We start from the raw sequence: 16,048 nt of genomic DNA, 5'->3' as shown, positions 1-16,048 counted from the left end.
AGAGAACATTAAAAACGTTTGTTAGAATTGTGTAGGGAAAATGTTGATATCTTTTATAAATACAGTGTTTTGTGGTCAATATTATTTCACCATTTTATTAATGTGTGTTGCCAGTTTGGATAAGGCTTCCTATCAAGCTATAAGAATGATAGAAAACATGCTAACAAAAAGCCTCAGACCTGCAGACACAGGCTAACAGAAGCTCTTTGGCTCACTTGCACAAGTTTATGTCGGGGGGGGGGGGGGGGGGGGGTGGGAGGGAGATGTTCGCATCCACCTCAAAAATATGTAGTTGCGCCCCTGCACATATGTCATGAGTACAGCAAAGCTAAATGCTGCTGGACACCGGTGGGTGGGAGAACTGTCTGATTTTCGGTTCGATGTAAAATATCGATCGGGAAAAGCCAATGTTGATGCTGATACATTATCCCGCATCCCACTGGATATGGAGAAGTATATGAAATCCTGCAAAAAGGAGCTGTCACGTGAAGCTGTTTGTATAACATGGGAAGGAAATAAAGCCGCTCAGAGGAGGGATGTTGCCTGGGTGGCGGAATTTCATGTTCGTTCACTTGATACTTCTCCGCAGTCAAATGTCCTGCCAACACTGAGTCAGGCTAGTGCCTGTAACAGCCAGTAACAACAACTCAGACACTTACAGCAATTGCACGACAGCCTCGGTTAGTGCTTGCAACTAAGCAACCTTCTGTAGTTGCCATGGGAACCTGGAACTGTTTTCCATCCAGATGTAGTGGTCCTGCAACTCCAACCGGTACTGGGATGTAACCAATCACATTCTCACAGCAGGTACCCATAACCTAGAAAATACATCCTTGTTAAAGACACAGGTTCATGTGGATGTAGGGTTTCTTGTATAGCTTTCAATGTCACCTTGGAGTAGTCGTAGTTCATGTATGGAAGCGAGGAGAGTGCAGAAGGACAAGAAAGCTTGGCAGAGATCATCTGTCTTCGTATCGCCACTCCTCTCTCTGGTTTCTCCATCAAAGTCTCCAGTTTGTATGCTGCGATGTGTTTGGAGGTCACCAGCAGCATCACCTCGGCATCACTTAAATGATATGGCCCTTGCTGTAGAAACACAATCAGACTGTTCAAAGTTTTAGGAGCTGATAGTTATTATTGGAGTCTGAACAGCTGTTGCTCCACCCAGAGGCCACTCCAACTATTTAAACTGTAAAAAGCTCAGGCCTATTTCATAACACTTATTTCATATTTGATTCTGACCAATTAACTATGTATTTACTGGTTATACCCTCATCGATTAGATAGATCTGATTGTGTCTATGATGCTAAAATGCAGGTGAGGCTATACATATAAATGTAATGGTAAGAATCATAAGAAAGCAAGTACACCCTCTTTTAAATATGCAGACGTGATCCTAATAATGTGGTTTTCACCAGATTCTCAAAGGTCTTCATTCTAACCTGATGTGTACAAAAACAAAACAAAAAAATAGTCAAATTTAAATTCTAAAAAATTTAATCATATGACTTGTGAATTGTTATAGGGGCATTATAGGATTTCTTCTCTATGTTTTACCTCAGGGTTGTTAAAGATAGACACACATTCATCAAGTCCTCTGGGATTCTGCAGCAGACTGGGCTCAGTGTTGTCATACTTCATCTCCCCATCATCTTCCCCAATGACAAACAAGCTCTTTGACTGACAGTCAGCGGTGGGGGCAGGAAATGGCCGAATAACTTCATCTAGGGAGACAAGTTGGAATAACGCACAGTGCTACACAAGCTTATCTGTTCCATGATCGTCAGTGAGGGCAGACACACCTCTCTCCTCCCTGCAGGGGGCTGCAGGTGCTGCAAATCTGGGTGCAGAAGGCTCCCTCATGCAGCAGGTCTTGTTGTATTGCTGGTTTGGGCTGGGCGCAGCCATGGTGATGGGGTTCCTAAGAGACAGTGTAGACTCCATCTCCACTTGCTCAAAGAAGATGTACTTGACAGTCAGCAGCAGAGCTAAGGCCAGACAGATCGCTTGCTCTATGTCCATGGTTATCATTCTGTAAACAAGACAAACAGGCAGTCAGGTTCAGACTGACTGCAGGCTGGTATTCTTCTGGCTGTTCATTTTGTTTTGCTTTGGTCACAACGTAATTCTCAAGATACAGACTGAGTGATGGTCAAAATAATATTTATAGGCCTGTCACAATAGCAAATTTTGCTGAACGATTAATTGTCTCAAAAATTATTGCGATAAACGATAATATTGTTTGAAGACCTTTTTACACTGATTTAATGGAAATGACATAATAATGCATGTGATTTCTTGCCAAAGTTAGATACACTTTATTTTCAAAGGAACACTAAACACTGGAACTGATAAACAAAATAAACAAAACAACCAAAAACAAAAATAAAATGGATTCTCAGTCTCCATTAACAAAAAACTCACTTGAAAAAAAAAAACTAAACAACATAAAGCCAAAGTGGAAATAAATACTGCATTCAACTAAAAGAGTGCAGATTATGAAGTCTGTATATTATGTTGCCCTTCAGTAATAATTAGATTTAAATAGAGAAGATGGGCACATCGACTACCTGATGCAATAGTTCACACTACATGAATTTTTGCTCCTATTTTTCCCCTTATGACAATCTTAGAACGTTGGTCTTTCTAAGATTGTGTGGTGTGTTATGGTAGATCGTCGTTGCCGCTCCGATCTAAATCAGGGGTTTTCCCCGACTGGGAGCGAGAATACAGCCTGGTGAATGTGACAGGTAGCCAATCAGAAAGCGTGGATTCTCCTCCGCGCTTTCTGAGGGGAAATTACGTCGGGGAATCCCAAACAGCTGACACGATGCAACCCGAAGTCCAGCGGACATTGGAGATGATATGTGGAAACAACATTAATGTTTATTCAACATGCAAAGAATATAGAAATGACAAGGGGAGGAGTTGGAGCGAAATTACTACCGCAGTTGATAAACCCGGTAACTTTTCAGCTGTTCTTCGTTAACGTGACATAAATAGGTTCTAATGATTTTCATTCAGTCAGGACTTTACGCTGACACTAGCCACATGCATTGCAGGTAGATTGTAGTAAAGCATTGATTAATGCCTGGTTTTAAAATTAGTTCACTGGACTTGTAGCCATTATTTTGTGCCCATTGTTGGACACCACACGGCAGAATCGAACCGTTATACCTAGGATTTCTGTCGGCTCATGTGTGGTCTCTCAGGTTTTGAAAATGAGCCGACAATCGGTGGACAGCTCTAAGATCGTGCAGGATAAGATAGTGTGCGCTGGGCTTTACACTAAGGAAATGAGGAGGGTTAGGGTTAGGGTTAGAGGAGTCAGTGGAGAGCACTGGAGTTGAGCCTTTTTTCATTCGGTGTCATTAACAGAAAAGAGAAAAAGGCCGGAAGAGACGATAATGCCGATAATTAAAATGACGTCGATAGTTTTAATTTATCATACGATTAATTGATTTGTCGTTTATCGCGACAGGCCTAAATATTTATTTAACAAACTTAATTATTTGGTGAATTGGAGATATTCTGCAACAATAACTCAAAACATTCAGTATATTTAAAGGTTCACTATTATGACTCCTTGAACAAGCTAGGATATGTCTGTGGGTTATACAAAACATGTTCATTACATTTAATAGACAAAATCATTCTCCAATATTGAGATTTCACCCAATGAGTTCTGCCTGTTTTGAGCTCTTTAAAGAATACGCTGGGCTATGATACAGTTATGCCAGAGAGCTGCTGCTGGCCACACCCTTCTAACTCAGCATTTACATTAGCACCTCAGACATGTAAAAATGGCTACAAACAGATATACAGTGGTACAACCATTTCTATCACCTGAAGAACATTTCCAGGAATAGAGGACTAATGTCTCAGCATTAGAGAAACTCATCCATGTGTTTATCTTTAGTTGTATTGATTACTGCAGCAGCGTCTTTACAGGTGGGCCTAAAATGTTTTGGATTGTATTGTTCATCTTCCTGAATACTAACACCTCCCACCAGTGCACAGTTATGAGAAATATCAATGGAAAGTGGTATCAAAGTCACATCAAAGCTGCTTTGATTATTCCAAATGGAATTACATCCAAAAAGACTGGAAACAAGTCGGATTCAGGACTATGTATGGAAGTGGCTCAAATCTAACTCCAAAAAATCATATACGGGTCAGTTCTGAGTGTTAACTTTTATTCCAAAAAGTCTGGCCTGGACACTTGACCAGCGCGAACAAGGACTTATTCACACTGCAAGTTGTGCAAGTCCTTGGACAAAAGAGACCCTGGTAATGGGTGAGAGTGAAAGCAAATGTATGTCATGCTTTCTGCACACACTGCCAAACACAAAAACAATTATTTAAAGAAAAGTGCTTAGATGAGCCCTACCTGCTCAGGTAGAAGTGCCACAGTGGCATTTCTGGCTCGATTTTTCTAGGAGATAACTGATCCAGCTCCATGCCAAGTTGTGCATTACTCCCTGTTGTATTTGAGGACAATGGTTTGGAAATCCATCGGCTGTGGGCATGAACCATCACCAGTCCAAGAGACTGCACATAGAGGAACCAGCAATGATGCACACACCCTTACAAAATAAATACATAGAGAGGATTTTCTTTGCATGCAATACATTACCATGATCATTTTGACTCTCTGGGTTACAGGATTGGGTTTGTTGTCCTCCTCCTCCATCACTCTGGAGAAGTCACTTAGCTGCCAGATCGGGTGACCTTCCTGACTCTCACGTGACAACTGGAGCAAATATATATATTAAAAAAATCAACATGACGAAAAACAGTTTCATTAGTACAGCTATCTATGGGAGCTCAAAAAGGGGGTTTTACCTCAAGGACCAGTGAGACACAGGCAGGGAAGAAAGTCATAAACACAAAATAGTTGGCTAAAACAGACATGCATCCAAAGCCACACATGATTTCCAACTGTTTCACACCTTAAAGACAAAAGAGAAACATTTCAGCAGTTGTAATTCACATAAGAAGGAACCACAGTGCAAAAACAAACATCCACAAAGTATTTAAAGCATACTTTTTCATTACTTCTTTTTTGTCAATAAAGACATATACTGTATTATATGTGTAGCTGAGTTAAAGCTTTAGAAAATATTACAAGATCAAGGTAGTATCTAGAGTATTCTAATAAAATTTGCAAGATATAATAAAAAAAGGTGCTTTTTTCTTTTCAAATGAAGCAGGACTTTTCACTTCCTGTTTCATTTGTCCACATAAAGCTGTTACTGCTCTTATCAAGGTTTTTTCATTTAACTTTTAAGCAGGATAAAATTGCATTGACATTAAAAGTCTTGTTTTCAAGAGAGTCCTGGATGACATGCAGCAGCAAATAAATATGTAGCCTAAAACAGAGGCCCCAGTATAGAGACTTGTAATCTATTCTAGCATTGAAAGAATGTTGGACTTTTAAGACACCAGGGTTGAAAAACACCCTGGTGCTTAAAACATTCCACTAATTCAGCACACATAATTTCAATTGATGGCTGATTAACAGGGTTTTGCTGAATTGCTATCATCTGAATGGAATGTGTTGAAAATATGCAGGTCAGAGTACCTTGAGGACAAGGGTTGGTCCTCAAGTCACACTGTTAAATCAATGTATGCTGTTTGTTGCACCCTACCTGTCCCCTCCCTTCCTCTTCCCCTCTTTGACCTCTGGGTGGGAGAATTTTATTACTGGGCAGGGGTTTACCATGCTTTAAATTAAGCAATATATGTTGAGGACAGTGGGTTGAGATTCCTTTCTGTACATTTTCTTACTCGGCTGTAAAAATTATTGTGGCCTGTTGGTATGCAATGTGTTAACATAAAAATATCTACAAGTCACTACAAGCACTGGACAGGTCCACTTCTCCCTTTTTACACCAGTGGTATGTCCCAACTACACAGCACCTTTGCTGTGGGCTTGTTTGCAGTCTGCTTCTGTATTGAATTCTACTCTGAGCCCTCTTGCAGTAAGTTTGGTGATATTACTTTTATTGAAAAATGACTGCATTGTTTTGTGTCTGTGCTGCAGCTTGATAGGTAAATGTGTGATTATACATGTCAACAAACATTAAAATATTCATGAATAAATATTCTGTAAATTTTCAATATCAGGCCTCAACGTGGATTCAATATTTCTGCTTAACCATATTTCAACATTGATTCACTCATACTTTGCTATCTGGGTAGGCACTTCTCTCTTTAAAGGCCACTTTTCTGCTCTTTTCAATGATACCGGTTGTATTGACTCACTTTACATTTTTTGCAACATCAGAGCAGAAGGAAGTACCTGACATGGTTCCTACTCCAATGAGTAAGCACTCCACCAGAGCATCTAGAGTGAAGGTAGGTCCGAGTACAGCCATTCCAGTTCCAATGTTTTCCCTCACTTCATCCTGAAAAAGCATAGAGGGAAAAAGCATAGCAATTTTGTAAAGAATGCTTCAACAAGCTGAAAGAAAATGTCTTGTCTTACCTGAGAATTGGAGCTTAAGGCAAACCTGGCAAGGGTGCAGGCCTTGGAAAGGTCAATGAGAAGCAAGAAGAAGGGCAGCGCCTCGCTGTAGAACAAGGACATGTTAGAGCTTAATGCACAACAAGCTGATAAAATGATAGATTTAGGGCAATCTTACTTGAGGCCAGTGAGCTCCTTATCAAAAAAGTGAATAACAACTGTGCTGAACACGAAGCTGGAGAAAATGGTAAAAAGACCAGCAATTCCTGGAAGAAAATGCATAAACAAAGAATTACAGTTGAAAACTGTTACATTTTACATGCTTCCGGTATCCTGCAAATATGCTGGTGTGGAAACAATATCTCACCTAGAATGTATTTGGACCCCAGTTGTCTTAAGCTCTGGAACTGAAAATATATGTAGACAATGGCTATACAACGAGTGATGGTCAGGATGATGATGTCACTGCTTAGAATTTCCTGTAAGCAACAAGGTCACAGAAAATATTAAAAAATACACTATCAAAACCTGTTCAAAACTCTCAACAGCTTTTACGGTAAGGTAAGTTTATTAATATAGCACATTTTCAGCAACAAGGCAGTTCAAAGTCCTTTACATGAATTAGAAGAAAATACAAACCAAAAGAAAGATTAAAAGACAAAAGTATAAAACCACATATTGGTTCACCATGTTTGATAAGAATAAGAAGTAAATAATTTATAAGCTGGTAGGGGTTTCTCTGGATTCTTGCTCTGAGAAAACTAAATGTTAGTTCTCCATGTTTGATTCCATTAGTAGGTTCAAATGTTTGAACCAAATGTTGGTTCAAGTTGTTCTGGACTGAGTTCTAGATTTGAACAATATAGAGCTAAATGTTGGTTATCCATGTTTGATTCTTGTTCTGGGTTATTAAGTTGATGGCACTTTCTAAGTCTGTTTTGGATTTGTGAACTAAGAGGAGTTTCTCTAGGTCTTGCTCTGATATAAAAAGTACAAAGCTAAATGTTGATTCTAAGGTAATGACTACTCCACAATTTCTAAAAATAATAAACTAAATAGGTTTCTGTTTTAAATGTTGGTCTAAACTAAAGTAATAAATACCGTATTCTTTGGACGATAAGAAGCTACTTTTTTTCCCCACGCTTTGTACCATGAGGCTTATAGCCCGGTGCGGCTTTTCTGTGGATTTTTCTTCAACCACCAGGGGGCTCTTTAGCAGGAAGTGAATCATTGGAAGTCAAAATTGGACATCAAAGAAGAAAGGGCTACTTTTATTGTAGGAAATATATAAAAGAGAGGAAAGAACTGGAAAGGGTAATGGGGAGTTTAGTAACTATGGATAATTTATTATGGAAGCATCGATCACATGACATAATTCAAGCACTTATTAAATATTTAAAAGATACAAAATTAGCTGAGAGGATTTAGTATGTATGTGTGTGTAAGTGTATAAGTATGAATATAATTTAGTAATTTTTTTTTTGAAGATATAGTAAAAATTAATTTCTGAAGTTACATCTCCGTCCAGTTGATGGCGGTAATGCGCAAAGTGTGTAAACTGCCATAAAACGCAACAGAAGAAGAAGAAAGGGCTACTTTTCATTTAGAACAAGCACATGCTAGCAGCAGGCACGACGGAGAAATGTTTTCAAACTCATACCCCCTCATCAAGGAAACAACACGAAGAAAAAGATGTCGCTTTTAAGTTGAGGACTATCGATCTGGCAGTGCAAGAGGGAAATAGAGCCGCTGCACGTAAGCACAGCGTGAACAATCCATGGTTCGGCGTTGGAGAGGGAGGGCTGCGTCCTTAAAAGCAGATTTATTAGTCCTTGTGAAAAACTGAGAGCGGCAGAGATACCAGCGGCTTACAGCCCAGTGCAGCTTATGTATGTATGTTTCCAGTTTTTTTCCAAAAAATTTGTAATTGCGGCTTATAGTAACGTGCGCTCTATAATCCGGAAAATACGGTACTCCACAGTTTAGTAACAAACTAAAAAGCATAAATCTAAATCTTGGTCTAAAGTAATGAGTACTCCGCAATTTCTAAAGGTAATAAACTAAACTATGTGCCAGGCTAGGCAAAAAATGCCCAGCCTGGCACATGTAAAGGTAATTTTATTTATATAGCACATTTTCAGCAACAAGACAATACAACGTATATGTAGGCATATGTAACAACATTCAGATATTGACATTCAAACATGAGCTAGCAAAAGTCAGTGAGGTGAGGGAGTATATCTGTGGCAATGAAATGTGTTTTCAATAAGTCTACACACACAGAGTCTCTGATATGGTGGTATCATTTAAGAGCAAGTCCTTGAAGATTGTTTTCAGAGGGGAGAGGAGATGGGAAAGGAGCGTCATGTTTACATATTTTTGAGGAGATTTGAGATAGAAAGCCAGCCAAGGCTGACACATGGGAACCAGTTCAAATACAGTCAATATGCTTTAGGTCGGGTGGATTTTAAATTTCAATCTGCCCTTCTGTCTCTCCAGTACATCTCTTTGGATTTCAATCATCCAAATTAGTGTGGCCGTTCACCAGACTGAAACTAGCAACTTCTCCAAGATTTATTCCATCCCTCTAGTGAGTTCTAGGGTTCACAGCTGGCTTGCGATCACATCCATTTGCACCTCTGTCCCACAGCATGTTAGTCTGAGTGTTCCCTAGTTAGCAAAATGCATCACAAATTTGTCGATATGCCAGGTATCAGCCAACTCCAAACAGCAGAAATCCTGTTGTCATGAATCCAAATAAATCCAGGATGTGTCCTGTTAGGTATGTGCGCGTATCACTTTAAGGAAAACCACTTCCTGTGTCGTTTGGATGTGAACGCGCCAAATTGTATTTATGAGGGAGAAACTGTGTCGACACGTTTGTGGGTTTTATTGGATGGAGAATATGTTCTTTGCCTTGCGTTGGTTTTTGGTTCATATTTGAATAGTGGCATGGATCAACCAAGGAAGAGGAAGTTTTCCTCTGTGTAGGATCATTTTCATCTTATCACAGAGAATAAGGTAAATGATTATTCTGTTCTCATTTCCACTTTTGATCATTTTTCTTTCTGATTATTTCAATTCCTTTCTATAGAATATTTGAATTAATTTATATGGATTAACTTTTATTTATATTGTAGATGAAATGTTGGATTTGCTCCCAGGTGTTGTCTGTAACCGGAGCACTTCCACAATGCTGAGGAATCATCATGCCCGGCATGAGGGGGATGAACCGGTTAACACTCCGTGATAAAACCCTGGTGTTTCCAGAAAGCAGGCGATTGAACTGGACCTTCAACTCAACAATCTGCTCCCGGTTCAGATTTGTCATGATTGTTAATTGTGTTTATTTGTATTTTAATGTTCTTGCAAATCACTCCATGTAATTACAATGAATTAGTTACACAGATGCATTTTATTTTTTCTCCAATGACGACCTGTGGCAGCAGGTGAACATGGAAGTCGAAAAGAACAAGGCCGATTCAAACGTCAACCCCACTGCCATTATTGAGGTATAAATATGCATCTCTGAGGCGAACAGAACAAGATCACAGGATCCACTACAATACTGGGAAACAAAAAGACATTACCCTATCTTACACAAACTTGCAATTAAATTTCTATGTGCGCCATCATCATCCTTATTGCCCTGTGAAAAGGTGTTTGTGGATATTGGGGATATTTAATGAAGAAATCAACTTACAAAAAATCCAAAGTCCAGGGTACAAGACAATCCAAACACAAAGCACACTGGAGACACAAGGGAATAACATAAAATACCAGTAAGGTAGCAAGGGTAGAGACAAGACTGACTGGCAAGTTGTGACTGAGACAGAGGAGCTTAAATACTGGGAGGTAGCAAAAGGAACAATGGACCTAGCTAGATGAGATAACTGATTGCAGGTGTGAGTAGTTGGCACAGGAACTAGCTGGGGGGCGGGGAGAAGGTGGCACAGGGAAGCTAAAAAGATATTCTGGGGAATACAAAAGGGAGGAAACGACAGGGAGCTGAAAATACTTCTAATACTAAAGAAACACTATGACTAAAGAAAACCTGATAAACTAGAAGAGAAAAACAAACCCATAAAAGAAAGAAGGCTGATCTAACAATAATAAGAACTAAGGAACATAGAGCTAGAGTAACTATAAGGACCAAACAAAGAAATAACCTAACCAGGGTTACTAAAGGAAGATTGAGAAAGATTCAGACAAAAAGACTAACTAAACCTAAAGTGACAAGATAAGAAAACTAGAAACACTATGGGGGAAAGCTAGAAGGACTTAAGAAATAACCTAACTAGGATTACTAAAGGAAGATGGGCATGGATGCAGACATAGCAGAACTAAACCTAAGGTAGCTAGATAAGAAAACTAGACACACTGCAAAGGAGCTGAAATAAGGAACAACTAGAAGTAATAAAGAAATAATCTAACTAGGACCACTAAAGGAAGGTATACATAGAGTCGGACATATATGAATAACTGAACCTAGAGTGACAAAATAACTAAGAAATAAACATAACTAGAAACACTACAAGGGAACTGAAACAAGAAACAAGACAATACTAACCAAAATAATTTACATCAAAATTATAAAACTAAAATGACCATGAAGGACTAAACTAAAATGAACTAAAACATAATGATAAATAAAATGAAAAGCAAAACCAAAAACAAAACCCCTCCAAGTTCTAACATCTTTTTTACAGCATCTAAAAATGATTCAAAATTCCGCAGCTAGACTCTTAACTGGAACCTGGAAATGAGAGCACATAACACCAGTATTGGCTTCTCTTCATTGGCTGCCAGTTTATCGGATTGATTTTAAAATTCTTTTATTGGTTTTTAACGCTTTACATGGCTTAGCCCCAGCTTATCTTTAAGACCTTCTTCATAACCATTCCATTTCTAGAACCCGTTGATCAAATGATACATTTCTCTTACATATTCCCAGAACCAGACTGAAAAGAAGAGGAGACCGGGCACTGCTCCTAATCTGTGGAACAACTTGCCTTTTAACATTAGATCTGCCCACAGTCTGGAACACTTTAAATCACTCCTTAAAACTTATTTTTATTCTTTAGCTTTTCCATAAGACCTGACATGGTAATTTACTTGCCTTGTCTGTTTTAATTTGTGTTTTATTCTTATGTGTTTTGTCTGAGTTTTATGAATACTGTACAGCACTTTGGTGTAGTTAATATCTGTTTTTAAAATGCTTTTTAAATAAAATTGAGATTGACATTGACGAACTGTGGTGGCAGCATCATGTTGTGGGGATGCTTCTTGGCAGCAAGCCCTGGAAGGCTTGTGAAGATAAAAGGTAAGATGAATGCAGCAAAACATAGGCAAATTCTGGAGGTTAACTTGTTTCCAACTCCAAGAAAACTATGGCTTTGAAGCATGTTTGCAGTGTTGTATAGTAACGAAGTAAAAACACTTCACTACTTTACTTAAGTATATTTTGGAGTACTTCATACTTTCCTCGAGTATGAAAATTTTTGATAACTTTCACTTTTACTTCACTATATTTCCGAACTTAATTGCGTACTTTTACTCCGATACATTTTCAATGTGTGGTTTAGTTACTCGTTACAAAAAAGCGAGAGAGAGAAACGCAAGTGTTTTGACCCCACCTACTGATTAGCAAGTAGGCTACCGAACAAAGTCGGTAGCCTACTTGCCTGGGCTTGTTCATCACCACCAATAGGATACACCTGTTTCGCTTCTCCCATTAAACACAAAGCAAGTCTCGCAATCAGCAGCAGCCACATGGAGGAGGAGACGGAGACCACAACGACTGCAACTACGTCGGACACGGCTCCAGGGGAACCACCAGCTGGTGATGAGAGCCCATGGCCTTATTTAAACACAATATACTCTTTCGTGGGTGTTAAAGATTTGTCGTACCGCATGCAGTGTATGTTATTCCTGCCCGAAGATGTGGAAATTCTATCTTACAAAAACTCCCCGTCCAACTTGAAGAAACACATCGAGGTAACTTCTTATGAAATGGTTATAATCCTCCTGTGTCAGTAACTATAGCTTGGTCACTAGGCACTACTGTATTGTGAAACGTTGACCATAAATGAACTTTGTTTGGCATTGTTTCAGTTCCACACGTGGTGTATTTAGCTTAGGCCTAATGTTGACTGTAGCAGGCTACCTAGACTCCTCTGTTTAAGGGGGGACAGAAGCCATAGCGATAGCAATTTAGACTAAATTTAACGAATATAGGAAAGGCATGCAAGTTCAAAACCAGGTTTACAGATGCCAATAAGCTGCATTTCCCTCCCAATTCTTTTTTTCTTTTGCATAATGACCAGTTGTGTGCACCACCTACTGACTGTAGGATTGACTGATTCACTGATTTGTGAAGTAGAGTAATCGTAACAGCTCTTTTTCTTCATGTTGGCCGCATTTTCTGTACTATTTATTTTTCTCATTTTCAGCACTGACCTTACTTGAAGGGAAAACTTAAGGCTTACAAAAACTTTGTATTTTCTGTCCTGGAGGGTATACTAAGAAGCTGGTTCAGTTGTAAAGCAGGTTAAGTTAACCTTGTGCTATAGGTAAAGCACCTAATTTTCTTAACTAAATGATGCCTGCAGGTATATCTATTAGCAGGTTTAATTTTGCCTGCACTTGGTTGTGTACATTATTTTAAGTGTATTTGACAAGTTTACCAAAATATAAAAAATGTCATTCAAACTGCATTTGCCTTGTTTTACTTTTTACTTGTACTTTTCATTACATTACTTGAGTACATCCATTTTTACAGCAATTTCCATACTTAAGTACAAGAAGTTTCAGATACTTTAAGACTTTAACTCAAGTAACATTTCAGTCAGTGACTTGGACTTTTACCAAAGTCATATTTTGGAGAGGTACCTATACTTTTACTTGACTCTGAGATTTCAGTATTTTATACAACACTGCATGTTTGTTTTCAAGACAACGACCTGGAACATCCAGCTAAAGCTTCACAGAAATGATTTGAAGACAGCAAACCAGACGTTCTGAAGTGGCCCAGTCATAGTCCAGAACTTAGTCTGATAGAGTATTGTGATTAGACTTCAAAAGGAGCCAATTCCCATGCAACATGGAACAGTTTTGCTAAAAAAAATAATGGAGGAAAATTGCAGAGTCCAGATGTGCAGTCTAGTTGAGACCGATCCAGTCAGACTCCCTGCTGCGATTGCAGTCAAAGGTACATTGACGAACTGTCACTGTCAATGTACATTGACAATAGTTGATGTACATATATTTACATATACATATCTGCATTTTTTGAATCTTTGCAAGGACTGCTCTTAAGTTGCTTTTTATATTAACAGCATTTTATATTTTACAATTTATAGCATTTTATATTTTATTTTTTATTTTATCTACAACTACTACTCAGTGGTAGTTGTTATTGTGTCTTGTCTCTATGCTGTAACTGCGAAGTAATTTCCCTGCTGGGATGAATAAAGTACTTCTATTCTATTCTATTCTACACTCAGTATTGTCAATACATTGACTTCAATACAGTATAGAAGTCAGTATTGAAAACCCCATTCAATACTGACTTGAAGGGGGTTTTGGAATCACCTATTTTATGTTAAATATTTTCATTTAATTGTCAGTATTTTGTAGAAATCAATTTCACATTGACTCTAAACAGTTTTTTAAAATTACTTTTCTTTGAAAAAAAAAACTAATCTTAATGATCATGATTGACTTGTAAAAGCAACAAGAGGAGAATATTATTCATAGATACCGTAAAGTATCCTTATTCTTCCTAGCTTTTACAGTTCTTAAATATAACATGAGAACAAGGGCTGCATTGTTAGGGAGTCATGCAATGATGATGGTACTGTTAATATTGCAAAGTTAATAAATTCAGATTTTCTTCTCTCAGTCATCTGCCATATACTGTATATCTAACTCTCTCCTTGAAACTTAGCATTTTGGACATTTTCACCTGTGACATGTGTGACCATCTGCTGCAGGGCCACTTGCTCAAACAGCTTGATTTTTTTGTTGGCATGCGTTGTATGAATTTTAGACACTTGAAAAGTTACAGCCAACAAAATTTGTTTTCAAAATAGAAATTTATTGATATTAATATAATATTAATGGCATGACACTGTGGTGACAACTTATTTGAGACATATTACCCAGCCCTTGTGAGCACATTTGAAAGGATTGTTGGTTGTGTTACCTCTTCTGTTTTGGGGCAGTCCAGATTCCAGCCGCAGATCTGATCGTTGCCAGTGAACATGTTCATGGACAACATGCAGATGGTGAGGGTGATTGTGCCAACAATCACCTCCCATGGGTGTGAGGCCACCAGGAGGCCGTGGGCGCGAAACAGAGGACTTAGCATGGTGCAACAAAGCTAAGAAATAAAACAGGAAAATATTGAGATGAAAATTTGCAAATATGTTGTAGGATGAAAAGAGAAAGTGTACATAATTAATTAGAATGACTATTTTGCTCTCATCCAACTTCTCCATATAAATAAATTAAAAAAATAATATCCCTGCCGATGCGTTCTTTTCAGCATAGAAATCGGTTAAATTTTTTAAAGAAAATGCATTATGATGCCAATTTTATGAAAAGGTTTTGCAACTTTTTTTTGCTATTTTTAAAATATATATAAAAATTACGTGTATGCAATATGAGTAATTTTAATAAAATACTGCTGTTAAATATGAAGATGTAACGGAAGAGATTGACTGTACACTGTAGCCACTAACTTCATGCCTTCAGCTTATCTCATTAACAGCAGTTAATGCAGTGTTCGCGCGAGCCAGCAGTTTTTGTATTGTGGCAGAATGATGACTGACATTGGAATTAGAAGTAAACGGTAAGAAATGAGGTTCTTACCTTAGGTCCTGCTGCGGTGGACTGCTCTCACCTGCTGAGCCTGTACAGCAGAGCTTCAGCAGCTTTCGGACGAGGAGTCAACAACGATGGAACGATGATACGCTACTACATCATCCGACACTTTAGCCAATCATATTAGTCACCTGTTTCAGGAGCGCGTTAACCACGCCTTGGTTTCCTAGGAAACAGGGGTAACAGGGCATGGCCATATGAAAGACGACTGATCTCGCCACTGCTTTGACATACGGAACAAGACTTTAAAGAACGGAGCAGGGTACTTTTAACGGAAAATTGCTATACTGGTCCGTATATACTACGATGTTCTGTTTGGAACAATTCTATAAGTTTTGAGAGCTAAAGAAACTGTTTAAAAAACAATAACTTGAAGTTATGTGGATGAGTTCTGCTACTTAAAACAGAGAAGAGAAGAAAATTTACTTTAAGGGGAAAGGACCTCGTTGCAGCAAACAGTAGGAGGCGGGGACAGACCACATGGCAGACCAATACCATATTTGGAAATGGGACCATTGCACTCCGTGTTTGCTGCAGCGAGGTGTACTTGGATAGTGGCGCAAAAAGTGGGTATGCACTGTATGCAACGCATAGGGGCGCTGCACTAGAGGGGGCGCCAAAACGATGTGGGGGACATTTTTTTCTAGTTGAAATTTTATGTATTTAACAGCTGTTTTGCATGTATGAAATGA

The 16,048-nt window shown here is 38.6% G+C and overlaps 1 protein-coding gene across 1 annotated transcript in view; it reads right to left on the bottom strand.

Moving 5' to 3' along the window:
- The window catches only part of LOC116729469 (3-hydroxy-3-methylglutaryl-coenzyme A reductase), a 47,487-nt gene extending 32,012 nt beyond the window's left edge, over positions 1-15,475 (bottom strand). The window contains exons 1-13 of the mRNA XM_032578056.1: positions 15,345-15,475; positions 14,677-14,853; positions 6,838-6,949; positions 6,649-6,736; positions 6,492-6,576; positions 6,306-6,411; positions 4,847-4,953; positions 4,638-4,754; positions 4,392-4,552; positions 1,804-2,033; positions 1,559-1,725; positions 892-1,086; positions 660-818 (exon numbers count right to left, since the gene is read on the bottom strand). Of these exons, the coding sequence (XP_032433947.1) occupies positions 660-818; positions 892-1,086; positions 1,559-1,725; positions 1,804-2,033; positions 4,392-4,552; positions 4,638-4,754; positions 4,847-4,953; positions 6,306-6,411; positions 6,492-6,576; positions 6,649-6,736; positions 6,838-6,949; positions 14,677-14,841 (1,692 nt within the window). The 5' untranslated portion in view covers positions 14,842-14,853; positions 15,345-15,475. The remainder of the gene's footprint in view (positions 1-659; positions 819-891; positions 1,087-1,558; positions 1,726-1,803; positions 2,034-4,391; positions 4,553-4,637; positions 4,755-4,846; positions 4,954-6,305; positions 6,412-6,491; positions 6,577-6,648; positions 6,737-6,837; positions 6,950-14,676; positions 14,854-15,344) is intronic.
- Positions 15,476-16,048: the final 573 nt, after the last annotated feature.

This window comes from Xiphophorus hellerii, chromosome 12 (assembly GCF_003331165.1).
Source record: "Xiphophorus hellerii strain 12219 chromosome 12, Xiphophorus_hellerii-4.1, whole genome shotgun sequence".
In the NCBI taxonomy this organism is placed as follows: Eukaryota; Metazoa; Chordata; class Actinopteri; order Cyprinodontiformes; family Poeciliidae; genus Xiphophorus; species Xiphophorus hellerii.
Note: the sequence above shows the minus strand (reverse complement) of the source record. Positions and strands in the feature narration are given on the sequence as shown.